At 50.1% G+C, this 20,736-nt stretch overlaps 1 protein-coding gene across 1 annotated transcript in view; it reads left to right on the top strand.

Annotated features, from left to right (window-relative positions):
- Positions 1–745: 745 nt before the first annotated feature.
- The window catches only part of trmt1 (tRNA methyltransferase 1), a 28,352-nt gene continuing 8,361 nt past the window's right edge, over positions 746–20,736 (top strand). The window contains exons 1-10 of the mRNA XM_078429290.1: positions 746–936; positions 1,922–2,324; positions 4,206–4,261; positions 4,352–4,473; positions 6,782–6,969; positions 8,119–8,234; positions 10,653–10,765; positions 12,749–12,897; positions 14,143–14,226; positions 16,619–16,688. Coding sequence (XP_078285416.1) covers positions 1,954–2,324; positions 4,206–4,261; positions 4,352–4,473; positions 6,782–6,969; positions 8,119–8,234; positions 10,653–10,765; positions 12,749–12,897; positions 14,143–14,226; positions 16,619–16,688 — 1,269 coding nt within the window. The 5' untranslated portion in view covers positions 746–936; positions 1,922–1,953. The remainder of the gene's footprint in view (positions 937–1,921; positions 2,325–4,205; positions 4,262–4,351; positions 4,474–6,781; positions 6,970–8,118; positions 8,235–10,652; positions 10,766–12,748; positions 12,898–14,142; positions 14,227–16,618; positions 16,689–20,736) is intronic.

Here is a 20,736-nt window from a genome sequence, read left to right as displayed (position 1 = left end):
ACGTTCCCGCAAACGGATGGGGGAGGGGCGGGATCAGTGACGTCCCCGTGGGGAAGGGGAGGGGCCCACGGGAACGTCACTCAGCCCCTCCCCGCGGGTACGTTACTCAGCCCTGCCGCTCCCCTCCCCGTGAGAACGTCACTCAGCCCCTCCCTCTCACTCCCGCGGGAACGCCATTGACCCCATCCCCTTCCACCCCTCCGCGGGAACGTCACTCAGCCCCTCCCGCTCCCCCTCCCCGTGGGAACGTCACTCAGCCCCTCCCACTCCCCGCGTGAACGTCACAGCCCCGCTTGCCGCGGGAACGTCACTGACCCCTCCCCTCTGCCTCTCCGCACACCCCGCCCCTCCCCCCCACGGTAACGTCACTCACCCCGCCCACTCCCCTCCCCTTCCCCGCGATCCTGCCCCCTCCCCACAGCGGGAAAGCCACTCAGCTCCGCACCTCCCCCACTCCGAAACGTCATTGACCCCGCCCCCCGTGGGAACATCACTTACCCAGCCCCTCCTCCTCCCGCACGGGAACGTCACTCAGCCCCGTCCCGCCCCCTCCCGCGGTCTTGTCACTCTGCCCCGCCCACCCGTAGACAGGGCGGGTATCCGTGACTTGACGTGCCAGGTGATCAGATGATCAGGTGACCTCCCTCCTCTCCCCTCCCCCTCCCCACCCCCCCCCCCCCGCTCTCAGCCCCGCCCACGGCGACGGAATCCGTTGCCATGGGCGATGACATCACGGAGCCCCAACCGTCACTCGCAAAGTCCCGCCCCGTGACGTAACGACCACGCCCAACAAGTACCACGTGGGCCGGGGCCCTTCCCATGAGGCATTGCGGGCAGCAAAATGGCAGCCCCCAGTAGATCAAAATGCAGCAACTTGTCAACATAGAGTGTGATGACAGCGCTGGACCAGCCCCTCCGGCCCCTGCCTTTGATTTAGTAAGTTTTCTTCTTGTTGTACATTATATCACTGATTATGCAACTTTTGCTGAGGTAAACAACATTCAATTCTGATTTATACTCAGACCTCCCCACCATCGAAGGGAATCTACAGGAGTTGCTGCCTCAATAAGGCAGCCAGCATCACCAGAGACACTGGCCACACACTTATTTCACCCCTGCCATTGGGAAGAAGGTGTAGGAGCCTGAAAACTGTAACGTGCAGGTTCAGGATCATCTTCTTCCCTACAGCCATCAGGCTATTAAACACCACAACCTCCAGATCAGCTCTGAACTACATAGACTTGGGTATTTATTCACAAAATGCTGGAGTAACTCAGCAGGTCAGGCAGCATCTCAGGAGAGAAGGAATGGGTGACGTTTCGGGTCGAGACCCTTCTTCAAACTTCAGATCAGTCTGCAGAAGGGTCTTGACCCGAAACGTCACCCATTCCTTCTCTCCTGAGATGCTGCCTGACCCGCTGAGTTACTCCAGCATTTTGTGAATAAATACCTTCTGCAGTTATTTTCTTACACTACATAGACTAGGGGATATTTTTGTCTTTTTGCACTCTTATTGGTTTTTTAAAATGTGTATATATACAATAATAAGAGTGCAAAAAGACAAAAATGTCCCCAGTGTATATATACACACACTCACATGCGGAACTATTTTTCTCGTTTATTATATTTTTACAGAATACTATGTTTATACTTGTGTTCCTGCAAGTAAGAATTTCATTGTTCTTTCTGGGACATATGACGATAAAACACAGATTAGCTACCCTCTGACTAAAGAAGTTCCTCATCATCTCCTTTCTAAAAGAGCGCCCTGTAATTCTGAGGCTATGACCTCTGGTCCTGGACTCTCCCACCAATGGAATCATCGTTTCCACATCCACTCTATCTATGACTTTCATTATTCTGTAAGTTTCAATAGAATCTAATGAAATAGAATCTTGACTCTGGCTCATGTTTTCCACAGAGTTAGCGATCTGCTGGCGAGGCCGTTGCTTAATGCTGGTGAACGGAATTTTTCAGCTCAGGCTCTTTGTTTACCGCACGCCGATCGGTGCCCAAATTGCAGCAAGGAGAGCGGGTTGGTTGGAATCTTTTCCCCGTATTTCCGCAGAGCAAATCTCTGCAATGGAAACTGGAAATGAATCGCAAGCAGAGCCACAGCTGACATGTCGAAGCAACAGCAGCAATGACCAGCTCCAAAACATCAATCTTTTGGAGGCTACGTCAGACTCGTTGCAAAATCGTGAAACATCTCTCGGTATTCAGAATGGAGAAACCGTCATACATGAAGGGAAGGCGCAAATCATTTTTCCCAATGCCAACGAAGTATTTTACAATCCTGTACAGGAGTTCAACCGTGATCTGACGTAAGTGACAGTGTTGACCTCCGATGATGTTTTGTGCAAGGACTTGGGCGGTACAATGGCGCAGCGGGTAGAGCCACTGCTTCACAGCACAAGAGACCCGGGTTTGATCCAGACCTTGGGTGGTGTGTGTGTGTGTGGTTTTTTTTTTGCATGTCTCCCTGTGAGCACGTGGGTTTGCTCCGGTTTCCTCCCACGTCCCAAAGGTGTGCATGTCTGTACATTAATGGCCTCGGTAAGTTATCCGTAATGTGTAGGGAAAGTGGGATAACCGATAACTGGTGTGAACCGATGATCGGTGGTTGGCGGGGACTTGGTGGACCTCTATGCTGTGTCTCTAACCTAAACTAAGCTAAGATTCTAATTATCCTGTCAAAAAGTCAGTTATGCTTTTGCGATTACTTCCAAAGGTAGGATTTAATGCAGAAAGAAAATAAGAATACAGCAACGGAAGAAGTTTGTACAGTCTATCGACCCTGCTCCATGACCCTAATAGTGCCTGATTTGATCTTTGCACAACTGCACCTTCCTGTTTGATTCCCATAGCCCTTGAATTGTCCATAATACAAAAATCTCTCAAACTCAGGCTCACTCTCGTCTCACTCCAATCCCTAGTTTTGATTGTATTTCTGCTGTTTTTGGTAGTAACTTTTCCAACCCACGTCATCAAACTCACGAGGGAACCTTGAGATTTTTTTTAAAAGGTGGATTTGTTTATCGACTAAGCTTGGAGATTCTTAATTGTGACATCTCTTCATACGAATTTAATATAGAAACTAAATTCTAAAGAATGCTCAAAACAGTATTAGTCGCCAGGGATTGAGATGAGAAATTTATTTATAATTCTTTCTCCTGCAAGGCTGAGAATTACAGATTTTTTAATGCTGAAGGAATAGAGAGGGGAATGGAGATCACATAAGGGAGTTGAGTCATAAGGTTGGCGGTGATCTTGAATTATGGAGCGTTCGGGGGGCTGATCAGATTAGGATTAGTTTATTATCAAACGCACCAAGTTGCAATGAAATTCCTCCTTCATTTGAAGCTCACAGAGTAAACAGTAAACGTATAGCAATGTTTAGTTTAGTTTTGAGATAAGCGCAGAAATAGGCCCTTCGGCCCACCGAGTCCTCCCTGACCAGAGATCCCCGCACATTAACACTAATTTACACACTCTAGGGACAAGTTACATTTATACCAGGCCAATTAAACCTCAAACCTGTGCGTCTTTGGAGTGTGGGAGGAAACCGAAGATCTCGGGAAAAAATGTGGTTGTGGAGAGAAAACTCCGTACAGGCAGTACCCGTAGTCGGTATCGAATCCGGGTCTTTGGCGCTGCAAGGTAGCAACTCTACCACTGCACTGTATGATTAATGCAAAGAGTACAAAGCAGCAGAATGGTGCAAGATTACAAAGCAATCTGAAGCTCTGCAAAAAAACCCCAAATATTAAAGTACAATACTGGAATAACTGTAGAAAGAAAGAACTGCAGATGCTGGTTTGCAAAAGAAGGTGTAAAGTGCAGGAGTAACCTAATGGGTCAGGCAGCATCCCTGGAGAACATAGATAGGAATAATTTTGGGTCGGGAGAAGGGTCTCAACCCGAAACGTCACCTATCCACATTCTCCAGAGATGCTGCCTGACCCACTACGTTACTCCAGCACTTTGTGCCTTTTCATGTGAACGAGGTAGAGTTCAGAGTTAGAGTGCATGGCAGTGTCTCGGGGATTGGCTTACTTCTGCTGCACTGGGGAAATGGCATGACAGCATTTATAAGTTTTACATCCAAAGTAAAGATGGTCATTTTGTGGTAGTGGTGGGAAACGGGCATCGTGAAGGTTGAAAAAAGCAGTGTAGTTACTGGGGCTATTCTTTCCCTTCCTCAGGTGTGCTGTCGTTACAGAGTTTGCTCGTCAGCGGCTCCTGGCCAAGGGGATTCGAGGTGAGTGGAGTTGGTTCAGCCGTGATGCTTATATAATGGAGTTGTTGCCAAAAGGGACTGTGTTAACCAGCCTTGAACTATCCTGTGCAGCGTTGGTCCCCGGAGAGCGCGAGAGACAGAAGATGGTCGTAAGCCTGGCGGAAGGTGAACCAGCCGAGCAAGGAGACGTACCGGAGATCCAGAGAACGACTAGCGCCGGGGAGAAGTGCGAGGTGAAGCGACTCTCCGTCGAGTCTGTTTCGTTTAGTTTAGAGCTACAGCGCGGAAACAGGCCCTTCGGCCCACCGAGTCCGCACCGACCAGCGATATCCGCGCATTAACACTATCCCACACACACTAGGGACAATTTACACACACACCAAGCCAATTAACTGACAATCCTGTACGTCTTTGGAGTGTGGGAGGAAACCGGAGATCTCGGGGAAAACACAAGCGGTCACGGGGAGAACGTACAAACTCCGTACAGACAGCATCCGTGGTCGGGATTGAACCCGGGTCTCCGGCGCTGCAATAGACAATAGACAATAGGTGCAGGAGGAGGCCATTCGGCCCTTCGAGCCAGCACCGCCATTCAATGTGATCATGGCTGATCATTCTCAATCAGTATCCTGTTCCTGCCTTCTCCCCATACCCCCTGACTCCGCTATCCTTAAGAGCTCTATCTAGCTCTCTCTTGAATGCATTCAGAGAATTGGCCTCCACTGCCTTCTGAGGAAGAGAATTCCACAGATTCACAACTTTCTGACTGAAAAAGTTTTTCCTTATCTCCGTTCTAAATGGCCTACCCCTTATTCTTAAACTGTGGCCCCTGGCAAGCACTGTAAGGCAGCAACTCTACCGCTGCGCCACCGTGGCGGCCCTAAATGAAAGGCGGATCCAGGATCAGTTTGACATCTCAGGCACATGGCATGTGTATGAGAAGTGGCTGATGTGAGAGCAGCACTCTGCAATGCTGGATCCATCTTTACTTGCCCTGCCTCAAGAAATCTGAGCAATGGTGCCCCGTGAATGTGAAGCAAATCCATGGAACTCCTGTGTAATCAGTATCCCCCCACCTAAACTCCAAAAGACTTGAAATTGAAACAAACCACGAAGTGTTGGAGGAACTCAGCAGGTCAGGCAGCATTTGTGGAGGGAGTGGGCAGGCGATTTTAGATTTAGAGATACAGCGCGGAAACAGGCACTTCGGCCCACCGAGTCCGCGCCGCCCAGCGATCCCCGCACATTAACACCATCCTACACACACTAGGGACAATTTTTACATTTACCCAGTCAATTAACCTACAAACCTGCACGTCTTTGGAGTGTGGGAGGAAACCGAAGATCTTGGAGAAAACCCACGCAGGTCACGGGGAGAACGTACAAACTCCGTACAGACGGCGCCCGTAGTCAGGATCGAACCTGAGTCTCCGGTGCTGCATTCGCTGTAAGGCAGCAACTCTACCGCTGCGCCACCGTGCCACCCAGGCCAGGCCAGATGTTTCAGGCCAGGACCTTTCTTCCAGAGTCTGCAGAAGGCTACGGACACGTTTGTCCGTTTCCCTCCATCGATGCTGCCTGACCCACTGAGTTCCTCCAGAACAGTCCAAGATTCCAACATCTGTAGATTCCTTGTGTCTTCACTTGAGCTTTAATTGAGTTTAGGTGTCCTTGATCGCTGGATAAGATTGAAAGAATTTATCTTCTCAGGAGTTTTTTGGAGGAATTGGTTGTGACTTTGGCTCAACATTCCATTTTGAAGACGGTTTAGCACTCCGTCGATTAGCATTCTACATAATGAAAAAAATGGGGTTTGATATGAAAAAATAAGGACTCCGTGGGTCAGGCAACTTTTGTAGAGGGAAATGGACAGCTGGTGTTTTGGGTCAAGACCCATCATTGATTATAATCGGGCCATCCACGGTGTACAAATACACGATAAAGGGAATATCGTGAATAAAGTTTAGTGCAAGATAAAGTCCAGTCAAGTCCGATCAAAGATAGTCCAAGGGTCTCCAATGAGGTAGACAGTAATTCAGGACCACTCTCCAGTTTTAGTACAATGATTCAGTTGCCTGATAACAGCTGGGACGAAACTCCCTGAATCTGTATTTTATGTATTTATTTATGTAATTTCTATATCACTCTGATTATTGCTGAAGACTGATGTTGATGTTATGAGAAAATAACTGCAGATGCTGGTACAAATCGAAGGTGTTTATTCACAAAATGCTGGAGTAACTCAGCAGGTCAGGCAGCATCTCAGGAGAGAAGGAATGGGTGACGTTTCGGGTCTGAAGAAGGGTCTCGACTCGAAACGTCACCCATTCCTTCTCTCCTGAAATGCTGCCTGACCTGCTGAGTTACTCCAGCATTTTGTGAATAAACACCTTCGATGTTGATGTTATGATCTGCTGGTCATAATGAATTCCATTAGAATTCTCCGTCTCCGTGCCTCTGTCTACTGCTCTCCTTTTTATGGTGTACATTAATAATTGTAGTCTGTGATGAATTATTCTGTGTCTGTGTGTGATTGTGAAGGATGGGATCCGTATATTGGAAGGACTAGCGGCATCTGGGCTGCGATCGATTCGCTTTGCCAAGGAGGTCCCTGGAGTCCACAGCATTGTGGCCAATGACTTTTCCTCCAAAGCAGTGCAGCTGATGAAGAGAAACATTGAGCTCAACGGGGTGAAGCACATGGTGACGGCAAGCTTGGCCGATGCAAGGTACCGTGGACACGTTTCTGTCAAGGGATAGGCCATGGCAACGTTTAGTGCGTGTATTTTTAAAGTAGAGATTGAAAGACTCTTGATTAATACGGGTGTCAAAGGGCGGCACGGTGGCGCAGCCGTAGAGTTGCTGCCTTACAGCGATTGCAGCGCCGGAGCGCCCGACTACGGGTGCTTTCTATACAGAGGTTGTACGTTCTCCCCGTGACTGCATGGGTTTTCTCCGAGATCTTCGGTTTCCTCCCACACTCCAAAGACGTCCAGGGTTGTAGGTTAATTGGCTTGGTATAAGTATAAATTGTCCCTAGTGTGTGTAGGATAGTGTTAATGTGCTGGGATTGCTGGTCGGTGCGGAGTCGGTGGGCCGAAGGGCCTATTTCCGTGCTGTATTTCTAAACTAAACTAAACTAAATTACGTGGGGAAGGCAGGAGAATCTAGTTGAGAGGGAAAAATAGACCAGCCGTGATTCAATGGCGGAGTAGACTCATTGGGCTGAACGGCCTAATTCCATTCAGGAGATTGTTCTCGATGTTGGGGAAGTCCAGAACAAGGGGTCACAGTTTAAGGATAAGGGGGAAGTCTTTTAGGACCGAGATGAGAAAGTTTCTTTTCACACAGAGAGTGGTGAGTCTGGAATTCTCTGCCACAGAAGGTAGTTGAGGCCAGTTCATTGGCTATATTTAAGAGGGAGTTAGATGTGGCCCTTGTGGCTAAAGGGATCAGGGGGTATGGAGAGAAGGCAGGTACGGGATACTGAGTTGGATGATCAGCCATGATCATATTGAATGGCGGTGCAGGCTCGAAGGGCCGAATGGCCTACTCCTGCACCTATTTTCTATGTTTCTATGTTTCTATTCTGCTCCCATGTCTTGTGGTCTTGTACGATTTGAACGTTCTTGACTTTGTGTAAGTGCCGGGGTTATCAGGAAAGAATTGGTTCTGATGTTTCCACTAGTGGGACAGTCCAGAACCAGAGGCCACTGCCTCAGAATAAAAGGATGTACCTTTAGAAATGAGATGAGGAGGAATGTCTGTGGACAGTGGGTGGTGAATCTGTGGAATTCGTTGCCACAGGCGGTTGTGGAGGCCAAGTCGATGGATATTTTTAAGGCGGAGGTGTGTGTGTTCTTTCACCGTCTCCACAGCATGCTCATGTACGAGTCCAAAAGGAAACAGGACCGGTTTGACGTGATAGACCTGGATCCCTACGGAAGTCCGTCACAGTTCATCGATGCCGCTGTCCAGGCCGTGAGCGAAGGAGGTGAGAGACGACAGAAACTGTCTGATCAGAATCTTGAAGGACAGAGGAAAATGTAATTGCAATGTTGGCCCACTTATGGACAATAGACAATAGGTGCAGGAGGAGGCCATTCGTCCCTTCGAGCCAGCACCACCATTCAATGTGATCATGGCTGATCATTCTCAATCAGTACCCCGTTCCTGCCTTCTCCCCATACCCCCTGACTCCGCTATCCTTAAGAGCTCTATCTAGCTCTCTCTTGAATGCATTCAGAGACTTGGCCTCCACTGCCTTCTGTGGCAGAGAATTCCACAGATTCACAACTCTCTGACTGAAAAAGTTTTTCCTCGTCTCAGTTCTAAATGGCCTACCCCTTATTCTTAAACTGTGGCCCCTTGTTCTGGACTCCCCCAACATTGGGAACATGTTTCCTGCCTCTAACGTGTCCAACCCCTTAATAATCTTATACGTTTCGATAAGATCTCCTCTCATCCTTCTAAATTCCAGTGTATACAAGCCTAGTCGCTCCAGTCTTTCAACATATGACAGTCCCGCCATTCCGGGAATTAACTTAGTAAACCTACGCTGCACGCCCTCAATAGCAAGAATATCCTTCCTCAAATTTGGAGACCTCAAATTTAATCACAGAGTCATTTCCCACGCAAACAGGCCGATCGACACAAAACTTCCAGGTTTTATAAGGGGCTCGTCCCATTGGCCTGCATTTGGCCAATGTCCCTCCAACCTTTCCTTTCCCTGCAAGTAAGAAAAACCAAATGTTGGAGCAACTCAGCATGACGGGCAGCGTCTCCGGAGAGAAGGAATGGGTGATGTTTCGGGTTGAGACCCTTCCTCAGATTTGAAGAGGTGTCTGAAGAAGGGTCTCGACCTGAAACTTCACCCATTCCTTCTCTCCAGTGATGTTGTCTGTCCCGCTGAGTTACTCCAGCTTTTTGTGTCTATTTTTGGTGTAAACCAGCATCTGCAGTTCCTTCCTACACATTTCCCCTACATGTACCTGTGGTAATTGTATCTGTCTCTGCTGCCTCCTCTGGCAGCTTGTTCCCTATATGCTGGAGGTTAGTAGGATGACTGGGGGGGGGGGGTGGAATTTCATTGAGACCTACCAAATAATGAAAGGCCTGGATAGAATGGATTTGGATGTGGGCACAGGATGATCATGCAAACTCCACACAGACGGCACCTGAGGTCGGGACTGAATCAGAGTCTCTGGAGTTTTGGAGGAACAGCACCTCATATTTTGCCTGGGCAGTTTGCAGCCCCTTGGTATGAAAGTCGACTTCTCCAACTTTAGATAGTTCCTCTGTCCCTCCCTTCCCCTCCTCCTTCCCAGATCTCCAGCATTTTGTGAATAAATCGATTTGTACCAGCATCTGCAGTTATTTTATAGACAATAGACAATAGACAATAGGTGCAGGAGTAGGCCATTCAGCCCTTCGAGCCAGCACCGCCATTCAATGCGATCATGGCTGATCACTCTCAATCTGCCTTCTCCCCATACCCCCTCACTCCGCTATCCTTAAGAGCTCGATCCAGCTCTCTCTTGAAAGCATCCAACGAACTGGTCTCCACTGTCTTCTGAGGCAGAGAATTCCACACCTTCACCACTCTCTGACTGAAAAAGTTCTTCCTCATCTCCGTTCTAAATGGCCTACCCCTTATTCTTAAACTGTGGCCCCTTGTTCTGGACTCCCCCAACATTGGGAGCATGTTTCCTGTCTCTAATGTGTCCAATCCCCTAATTATCTTATATGTTTCAATAAGATCCCCCCTCATCCTTCTAAATTCCAATGTATACAAGCCCAATCGCTCCAGCCTTTCAACATACGACAGTCCCGCCATTCCGGGAATTAACCTAGTGAACCTACGCTGCACGCCCTCCATAGCAAGAATATCCTTCCTCAAATTTGGAGACCAAGACTGCACACAGTACTCCAGGTGCGGTCTCACCAGGGCCCGGTACAACTGTAGAAGGACCTCTTTGCTCCTATACTCAACTCCTCTTGTTACGAAGGCCAACATTCCATTGGCTTACGAAGGCCAATTGGAGTTATATCTCTGGAGTTTAGTTTAGTTGAGAGATACAGTGTGTAAACAGGCCCTTTGGCAGGCCGAGACTGCCCTGACCAGCGACCCCCACACACTAACACTATCCTACACACACACTGGGGACAATTTACAATTACACCAAGCCATTTAACCTACAAACCTGTACGTCTTTGGAGTTCGGAGGCAGTTAAAAAAAAAAGTTTTCTTTCGAGCGCCATTTCTCTCCCTTAGAGGTGGAAGCCGACGATCTTCCCCGCAGACAGTGTGTTCATTCCATGCACTGTGGATAATTGCACGGTCGAGCCAGGTTTTGTTTTTAGGCCCAGAATTCTAACACTGTGTAACAAGTTGTCGTGCATGTTTTTTTAGGGCTTCTGTGCGTCACGTGTACGGACATGGCAGTGATGGCTGGCAACAGTGGGGAGACCTGTTACAGCAAGTATGGAGCCATGTCGCTCAAGTCAAAGTTTTGTCATGAAATGGTGAGTTTCGGCAGATTCCGGGTTTCAGGGATACAGCACTGCGGCCAGCCGACCAGCGATCCCCGCACATTAACACTGTCCAGCACCCACCAGGGACAACTTACATCTATACCAAGCCAACTAACCTACAAACATGCACGTCTTTGGAGTGTGGGGGGATGCCGAAGATCTCGGAGACAACCCACGCAGGTCACGGGGAGATCGTGCAAACTCCGTACAGGCAGCACCCTCAGTCGGGATGGAACCCGGGTCTCTGGCGCTGCAAGTGCTGTAAAGCAGCAACTCTACCGCTGCACCACCATCTCTTGTCGGAGTGTCGGAAGGATGAACATATCATTGGGAACAAAGAGCAGATCGTTTAGTTTATTGTCACGTGTCTCGAAACGTATAAGATCATTAAGGGGTTGGACACGTTAGAGGCAGGAAACATGTTCCCAATGTTGGGGGAGTCCAGAACCAGGGGCCACAGTTTGAGAATAAGGGGTAGGCCATTTAGAACTGAGATGAGGAAAAACTTTTTCAGTCAGAGAGTTGTGAATCTGTGGAATTCTCTGCCTCAGAAGGCAGTGGAGGCCAATTCTCTGAATGCATTCAAGAGAGAGCTAGATAGAGCTCTTAAGGATAGCGGAGTCAGGGGGTATGGGGAGAAGACAGGAACTGACTGACTGACTACTGACTGAGAATGATCAGCCATGATGATCACATTGAATGGCGGTGCTGGCTCGAAGGGCCGAATGGCCTCCTCCTGCACCTATTGTCTATTGAAAAGCCTTTGTGGCGTGCTAACCAGTCAGGGGAAAGACAACACATGATTATATTCGAGCCGCCCACAGTGCACAGATACATGATAAAGAGAATAACGTGAATAACGTACAGTGCAATATAGTCAAGTCAAGTCAAGTTTATTTGTCACATACATATACAAGATGTGCAGTGAAATGAAAGTGACAACGCCTGCGGATTGTGCTAAAACTACAAAACAGAATAGAATTTTTTTTGTAACACAAAAAATAAATTAATACAGTAAATTAAATTAGTCCCTGGTGATATGAGAGTTGAAAGTCCTGATGGCCTGTGGGAAGAAACTCCGTCTCATCCTCTCCGTTTTCACAGCGTGACAGCGGAGGCGTTTGCCTGACCGTAGCAGCTGGGACAGTCCGTTGCTGGGGTCCAGTATAACGTCCAGTATAATGTAGGTTATGTAGGTTAATTGGTATGTAGGTTAATTGGCTGGATAAATGTAAAAATTGTCCCTAGTGGGTGTAGGATAGTGTTAATGTACGGGGATCGCTGGGCGGCACGGACTTGGTGGGCCGAAAAGGCCTGTTTCCGGCTGTATATATATGATATGATATGATATGATATGATATGATGATGGTATAACGTCCAGTAAAGTCCCATCAAAGATAGTCCTAGTGTCTCCAACGAGGTAGATAGTAGCTCAGGACTGGTCTCTAGTTGTTGGTCAGATGGTTCATTTGCCTGATAACAGCTGGAAGGAAACTGTCCCTGAATTTTAGAGTGTTTCTATCAGAGAGCAGAATTGAGGATCATTCCAAGTAGCATAGATGGAATCACGGACCTCTCGATGATGCATTGCATACATTTCTGCTCACTCTGCAGATGCTGGTTTACTAAGGAAAGACGAAAAACGCTGCAGTAACTCAGCCGGACAGGCAGCATACCCGGAGAACATGGATAGGTGACGTTTTGTGTCCGGATCTTCAGACTGATCAAGAATCCCGATCCGAAATGCCACCTCTCCATGTTCTCCAGAGATGCTGCCTGACTTGCTGAGTTACTCCAGCATTTTAGTGCTAAATTACCTTTATTTCATGAAGAAAATGTGGGGTTGTTTAGTTGATTTTAATTAATTAACCTTCTGTTTTTCTTCCCCTCTATTCTCTGGCCTTGTTACTGTCCATCCCCCTCTCCTCCCCCCCCCCCCCCGCCCCCACCTCCCCCCCCCCCCCCCCTAAACAGGCTCTCCGCATCATCCTGCACAACCTGGACCTACGTGCAAACTGCTACCAGCGATACATTGTCCCTGTGCTCTCCGTCAGCGCTGACTTCTACATCCGAGTGTTTGTCCGGGTGTTCACGGGACAGGCTGTGGTTAAAGCATCCGCCAGGTTAAGACTCAATCGATCTGCTCGATGTAGCCGAGTAACGTAATCCTTCAATTGCACTAATCACTCTAATCCTTGGGCAGCACGGTGGCGCAGCGGTAGAGTTGCTGCCTTGCAGCGCCATAGACCAGGGTTCAATCCTAACCGCGGGTGCTGCCTATAGGTTGTTTGTACGTTTTCCCCGTGACAGCGTGGGTTTTGTCCGGATGCTCCGGTTTCCTCGGCCGCGGGACTTACCATCGCCCGGTACGGCTCGGCCGCGGGGCCTTCCATCGCCCGGTACGGCCGCGGGACTTTCCAGCGCCCGGTGCGGCTCGGCCGCGGGGACTTTCCATCGCCCGGTACGGCTCGGCCGCGGGGCCTTCCATCGCCCGGTACGGCCGCGGGACTTTCCAGCGCCCGGTGCGGCTTGGCCGCGGGACTTTCCAGCGCCCGGTGCGGCTCGGCCGCGGGACTTTCCAGCGCCCGGTGCGGCTCGGCCGCGGGGACTTTCCATCGCCCGGTACGCCTCGGCCGCGGGGCCTTCCATCGCCCGGTACGGCCGCGGGACTTTCCAGCGCCCGGTACGGCCGCGGGATTTTCCAGCGCCCGGTGCGGCTCGGCCGCGGCACCTTCCATCTCCTTGCGGGGGCTGTACGGGTCGGTCGCCTCGGTAGGGGTCGAGCTGTCTGTCCGTGGGAGGGGCATGGGGGAAGAGAGAGGAAGTTTTTTTGCCTTCCATCACAGTGAGGGGGTGTTTGGAGTCACTGTGATGGATGTTTGTGTTGGGGTCGGGTGTCTTGTGTTCTTTTTTTTTGCTCTGTGACTGCTGGCAAATGAATTTCGTTCGGTATCGAATGACAATAAAGGTATTCTGTATTCTGTAAAGACATACAGGTTTGTAGATGAATTAGCTTCAGTAAGAATTGTAAATTGTCCCAGTGTGTGTAGGGTAGTGCTAATGTATGGGGATCGCTGGTTGGCACGGACTCAGTGGCTGACGAGCCTGTTTCCGCGCTGTATCTCTAAACTAAACTAAACACTGAAAGCAATGATATCACCAGGCTTGGTTGAGAAGGAAGTCACCCAATTAACCTCTACTATAACCGGGGAATAATATTTTTATGCCACCTCGCGGATAAATCAGTGACTGCCTCAATAACATCAAAACCAGTTATTTGCCATAAGAGGAAGGAATTATTTGTGATTAAACATTGTGTGTACATCTCAACATGGCTGGTCTGTAAACTGTTTGTGTCTCTGTTTCAGTAAGCAAGCCTTGGTGTATAACTGTGTGGGGTGTGGTTCCTTCCACATTCAGAGGATGGGAAAGATGATTCACAATGGCAAAAAGTAGGTGAAACGATCGCATTGCTTTGCTTGTTGGTTGTGAATATATTCCAGTGTCTGTAAGATGCCCTGGGCCTACGATAGAGCCTACGATACGATGGAACTTTATTCATCCCTGGCGGGAAACATAACGCACAACAAGGGTAACCTGAAATTAATATTAAATTAAAAGTGAGAAAAAAAATGGGGTAACTGCTGGAAGGTTAATAGACAATAGACAATAAGTGCAGGAGTAGACCATTCGGCCCTTCGAGCCAGCACCACCATTCAATGTGATCATGGCTGATCATTCTCAATCAGTACCCCGTTCCTGCCTTCTCCCCATACCCCCTGACTCCGCTATCCTTAAGAGCTCTATCAAGCTCTCTCTTGAATGCATCCAGAGAATTGGCCTCCACTGCCTTCTGAGGCAGAGAATTCCACAGATTCACAACTCTCTGACTGAAAAAGTTTTTCCTCATCCCCGTTCTAAATGGCCTACCCCTTATTCTTAATCTGTGGCCCCTGGTTCTGGACTCCCCCAACATTGGGAACATGTTTCCTGCCTCTAACGTGTCCAACCCCTTAATGATCTTATACGTTTCGATAAGATCCCCTCTCATCCTTCTAAATTCCAGTGTATACAAGCCTAGTCCAAAGACGTACAGGTATGTAGGTTAGTTGGCTGGGTAAGTGTAAAAATTGTCCCTAGTGGGTGTAGGATAGTGTTGATGTGCGGGGATCGCTGGGCGGCGCGGACTTGGAGGGCCGAAAAGGCCTGTTTCCGGCTGTATATATATGATATGATATGATATGATATGATAGTCACTCCAGTCTTTCAACATATGACAGTCCCGCCATTCCGGGAAAATTGGAGATACAGCGCGGAAACAGGCCCTTCGGCCCATCGAGTCCGCGCTGACCAGCGATCCCCGCACATTAACACTATCCTACACTAAGGACAGTTTTTAATTTTTTTTAAACATACCAAGCTAATTGTCCTAAAACCTGCACGTCTTTGGAGTGAGGGAGGAAACCGAAATTCTCGGAGAAAACCCACGCAGGTCACGGGGAGAACGTGCAGACTCTGTACAGACCAAGCACCCATGGCCAGGATCGAACCTGGGTCTCTAGCGCTGTAAGGCAGCAACTCTACCACTGCACCACCATGGAGGCATCCAAGGTTCAGATGCTGGATTCATGAGCAAAACACAACCCCCTCCCCCTCCCCCCCCCCCTCTCCCCAAGAGGAAGGGGGAGGGTTTTGTCATTACCTAAAATTGGAGAATGAATGTTCATACCGTTGGGTTGTGATTTGGGTTGTTAAGAACAATAGGCTAGCCTGACGTTAACGCACCATGTTAGAATCCTGCTGTGTTCATTTTGGCTGCTCTCTGCACTGGCACGTTGCCAGGACTTCAAAAATGAATTTGAGATTTAGCAACACTATTTTTTTTAATATCAAAAAAATACTTTATTCCAGTAATAAATATTTACAAACCATTTTTATTTTCAAAAACTCCATCCGACATTCCCGGAGGTTATACATTCAATACAGATATTCATTGTCAGATTTTTTTAGATTTAGATTTTTTTAGATTTAGATTTAGAGATACAGCGCAGAAACAGGCCCTTCGGCCCACCGGGTCCGCGCCGCCCAGCGATCCCCTCACACTAACACTATCCTACACCCACTAGGGACAATTTTTGACATTTGCCCGGCCGATTAACCTACAAACCTGTACGTCTTTGGAGTGTGGGAGGAAACCGAAGATCTCGGAGAAAACCCACGCAGGTCACGGGGAGAACGTACAAACTCCGTACAGACAGCACCTGTAGTCAGGATTGAACCTGGGTCTCCGGCGCTGCATTCGCTGTAAGGCAGTGACTCTACCGCTGCGCCACCGTGCTGCCCTACGATTTACACAGAATCCCTTCCCTTATTTGGAGGGGTGTCTCCACCACACCCTGCCCCCCATATCCCACAGCGGAAGGAACCTAGACTGTGGTCCTCCCCCCCAGAGGTTTGGCGTTCAGCATGGAAGCAGGCCGTTCAGCCCACCGAGTCCACGCCGACCATCGACCACCTATTCGCACCAGTTCTCAGTTATCCTGCGTTTACATCCACACGAGGGATGATTTATAAACTCCAATCCACCCACAGACCCGCGTGACTTTGGGATGTGGGAGGGAACCGGAGCACCCGGAGGGAACTCACACGGTCACAGGGAGAAGGTGCAGACACCACACAGACAGATCCTGAGCTTGGGATCCAAGCTGGATCTGTGGCGCTGTGAGGCAGCAGCTCCACCAGCAGCACCACTCACTGTGCCACCCTCAGAGAAGTTTGGCAAGTCTTGCATCAGTGCAAGTTTGGACCGGGGTCAATAACCAGCGATCTCTCGTATTCTTCCAGTTACAAATACACGGCAAGCTCGGGCCCACCGGTGGGTGAAGAGTGCCAGCACTGCCGCCAGAGGCACCAGGTAAGAGAGGGCGGCACGGTGGGGGGGGCACAGTGACACAGTGGGGGGGGCACAGTGACACAATGGGGGGGGACACAGTGACACAGTGGGGGGGGCACAGTGACACAGTGGGGGGGCACTGACACAGTGACACAGTGGGGGGAGCACAGTGACACAGTGGGGGGGGCACAGTGACACAGTGGGGGGGCACAGTGACACAGTGGGGGGGGGGCACAGTGACACAGTGACGGGGCACAGTGACACAATGGGGGGGGACACAGTGACACAGTGGGGGGGGCACAGTGACACAGTGGGGGGAGCACAGTGACACAGTGGGGGGGCACAGTGACACAGTGGGGGGGCACAGTGACACAGTGGGGGGGGACAGTGACACAGTGGGGGGGACAGTGACACAGTGGGGGGGGACAGTGACACAGTGGGGGGAGCACAGTGACACAATGGGGGGGGACACAGTGACACAGTGGGGGGGGCACAGTGACACAGTGGGGGGAGCACAGTGACACAGTGGGGGGGCACAGTGACACAGTGGGGGGGCACAGTGACACAGTGGGGGGGACAGTGACACAGTGGGGGGGGACAGTGACACAGTGGGGGGGGCACAGTGGCACAGTGGGGGGGGCACAGTGACACAGTGGGGGGGGCACAGTGACACAGTGGGGGGGCACAGTGACACAGTGGGGGGACACAGTGACACAGTGGGGGGGGCACAGTGACACAGTGGGGGGGGCACAGTGACACAGTTGGGGGGGGCACAGTGACACAGTGGGGGGGGCACAGTGACACAGTGGGGGGGGGGCACAGTGACACAGTGGGGAGACACAGTGACACAGTGGGGGGGGCACCATGACACAGTGGGGGGGCACAGTGACATAGTGGGGGGGGCACAGTGACACAGTGGGGAGGCACAGTGACACAGTGGGGAGACACAGTGACACAGTGGTGGGGGGCACAGTGACACAGTGGGGGGGGCACAGTGACACAGTGGGGGGGCACAGTGACACAGTGGAGCGGTGCTGAGGGGCGGCACAGTGACACAGTGGGGAGACACAGTGACACAGTGGGGGGGGGCACAGTGACACAGTGGGGGGGGCACAGTGACACAGTGGGGGGGCACAGTGACACAGTGGGGTGGCACAGTGGCACAGCGGTAGAGTTGCTGCCTCACAGCGCCAGAGACCAGGGTTCCATCCTGACTACGGGAGCTGTCTGTACGGAGTTTGTACGTTCTCCCCGTGACCTCGTGGGTTTTCTCCGGGTGCTCCGGTTTCCTCCCACACTCCAAAGGCGTGCACGTTTGTAGGTTAGTTGGTTTCTGTAAGTTCCAAGTGTGCAGGGCATTTGTTGGTCGGCGTGGACTCGGTGGGTTGAAGGACTTGTTTCCATGTTGTTTCCATTTCTAAACTGAACTAAACAATGCACAAATTTCCTTCTCTTCGCTGGAATGCGTCTTGTAAGTTCCAGAAGCACGATGAGCACAAATTCACGATTCTGGACAAAGTAGCTGTCTGCAGATTCTCGGGTGTGAATGGGACAGGGCAGGAGATGGAGAGAACTGGTGTGTGGAAAATATGCAGGGAACAACTTGAGAGTGGAAAGTGTGGGCATGTGCCAGTGTTAGTATGTACACATTGCAGTCCTGGTAGGAACATTGGCTTATTTTCAATTAATCATTGGTAAACTGGGATAAAGCAATCTTTCTTCCGTGTTTTGTGATGTGCAAACACTGGCTCTCTTTGTTTGTGGCAACTCATGTTTATTATCATGCCTTTTCATAAGGTCATAAGTGATAGGGGAACACCCAGGCCATTTGGCCCATCGTCCACTCCGCCATTCAATCTCCTCCTCATTCTCCTGCCTTCTCCCCATAACTCCTGACACCCGTATTAATCAAGAATCTATCTATCTCTGCTTTCAAAATATTGTTGTCTCATTTCTTTCGAAATTTTACGATCACATTTTTTTTCATTGACTTAAATATTCCACACTTCAGAAACTCTCAAGAAATCAATTCAATCCAATCCCTACCAAATTTGACAAGATCCACTCTGCCCTCTACCTTGCTCCCCCTCTCTCTGCCACACTTGCTCTCTGCTGCTCTCTCTCTCTCTCCCTTTCTCTCTCCCTCTCTCACTCTCTCCCTCTCTCACTCTCTCCCTCTCTCCCTTTCTCCCTTTCTCCCTTTCCCTCCCTTTCACTCCCTTTCCCCCTCTCTCCCTTTCTCCCTCTCTCCCTTTCCCCCTTTCTCCCTTTCTCTCTCTCTCTTTCTCTCCCTCTCTCTTCCTCTCCCCCTCTCTCCCTCTCTTTGCCGCTCCCTCTCTCTCTATGCCCCTCTCTCACCTCGTCTCTCTCGTTGTCTCACTGCCTCTGCTCTCTTTCTGTCTGGCTGTCTCTGTGCCTTGCCTTTTCCTCCTGTGACTATAGAAAGGGTGGAGATTCACGTGGCCTTGAATCAGCACCCTCTGGTGGAGCCATTGGACTGTGGATGCATGATGAAGGACCTGTGGGCACTGGTCACAAGAAATTACTTCAATCCAATCCCTACCACATTTGGCAAAAACCCCTCTCCTGCACCCCGTCTCACGGGTGGTGTGGAGAATAAAATAATTGTCCAGCGATTCATGTCAGTAATTGAATTGAATTGAAGACTTTTTTGTCAGACGTGACAGGTCGCGGTGAATTTTTTTGCTTGCATTCCATGCCAAGGTATGCAAATGGTCGCCCATGAAGGGCGCTTACAAAGTTACACATACCCTCCCCCCCCCACCCCACCCGTGCCAGTTCCTCCTTGCTCTTCCCCTTCCTCCCATTCCGGTTCCTCCTTTGTTCCTTCCCCCGGCAGCGACGTCCTCGCTCCCACGTGGTCCGTCCTCGTCCGTCGGTCGGCGCCATGACCGACCTCTCCACTAACGCTGCCCGGACCTCTCCGTGGCGCCGGCCCAGGCCCCAGTAATGGCACACGTGTAGATGCCGGCAGAGCTGGGCTCAGCTGTGAAGCTCCGCATGGTCAACAGCCTGCAGCCCACGTGCTGTCTCAGCACCTGCATGAAGGTGACTGGCCCCAGTGGAGAGGAATCTCGTTTGGTTTAGTTTAGAGATACAGCGCAGAAACAAGCCCTTGGGCCCACAGAGTTCGTGCCGACCAGCGACGCTCGTACATTGACACTGGGGCCCATTTATAATTTTTACCGAATCCAATTAACCTACAAACCTGGAGTAATTCAACGGGACGGGCAGCATCTCTGGAGAGAAGGAATGCCCGACTTTACAGGTTGAGACTTCTTACCACAGTCTCCGTACTGTGTACAGTCTGGTACTGAGGTGTGGTATCGCAGCTGCACGGAGGCAGAGAGGAAAGCTCTTCAGCGGGTAGTCCATAGAGCTCAGAGGACCATCGGAACACAGCTACCAGCCTTGGAGGGCATCGACAACACACGATGCCTCAGAAAAGCCACCAGCATCCACAAACTCCTCACACCCCTGTAACAGTCTGTTCGAACTTCTACCATCGGGCAGATGATACAAAGCCTTCTCTGCCCGCACCTCCAGACTCAGGAACAGCTTCATCCCCAGGGCCATAGCTGCTATGAACCGGTCCTGCTGAGCCGGATGGTCACATCGCACAGTGAACCGGCACAGATCTACTTGCACTTTATTCTGTTTTAAAACTGTAACAATTTGTTTCATTGGGTTGGTGTTGTTTAAATTAATTAAATTATTGCATCGTATGGGAGGCGCATTCCCAATCTCGTTGTACCCCTGTCTTGCTATTGAGGGCGTGCAGCGTAGGTTTACTAGGTTAATTCCCGGAATGGCGGGACTGTCATATGTTGAAAGACTGGAGCGACTAGGCTTGTATACACTGGAATTTAGAAGGATGAGAGGAGATCTTATCGAAACATATAAGATTATTAAGGGGTTGGACACGTTAGAGGCAGGAAACATGTTCCCAATGTTGGGGAAGTCCAGAACAAGGGGCCACAGTTTAAGAATAAGGGGTAGGCCAATTAGAACTGAAATGAGGAAAAACTTTTTCAGTCAGAGAGTTGTG

The sequence above is a fragment of the Rhinoraja longicauda genome, chromosome 37 (assembly GCF_053455715.1).
Source record: "Rhinoraja longicauda isolate Sanriku21f chromosome 37, sRhiLon1.1, whole genome shotgun sequence".
NCBI lineage: Eukaryota > Metazoa > Chordata > Chondrichthyes > Rajiformes > Arhynchobatidae > Rhinoraja > Rhinoraja longicauda.
The sequence above is the reverse complement of the archived record's forward strand: the minus strand, read 5'-3'. Positions and strand labels throughout refer to the sequence as shown.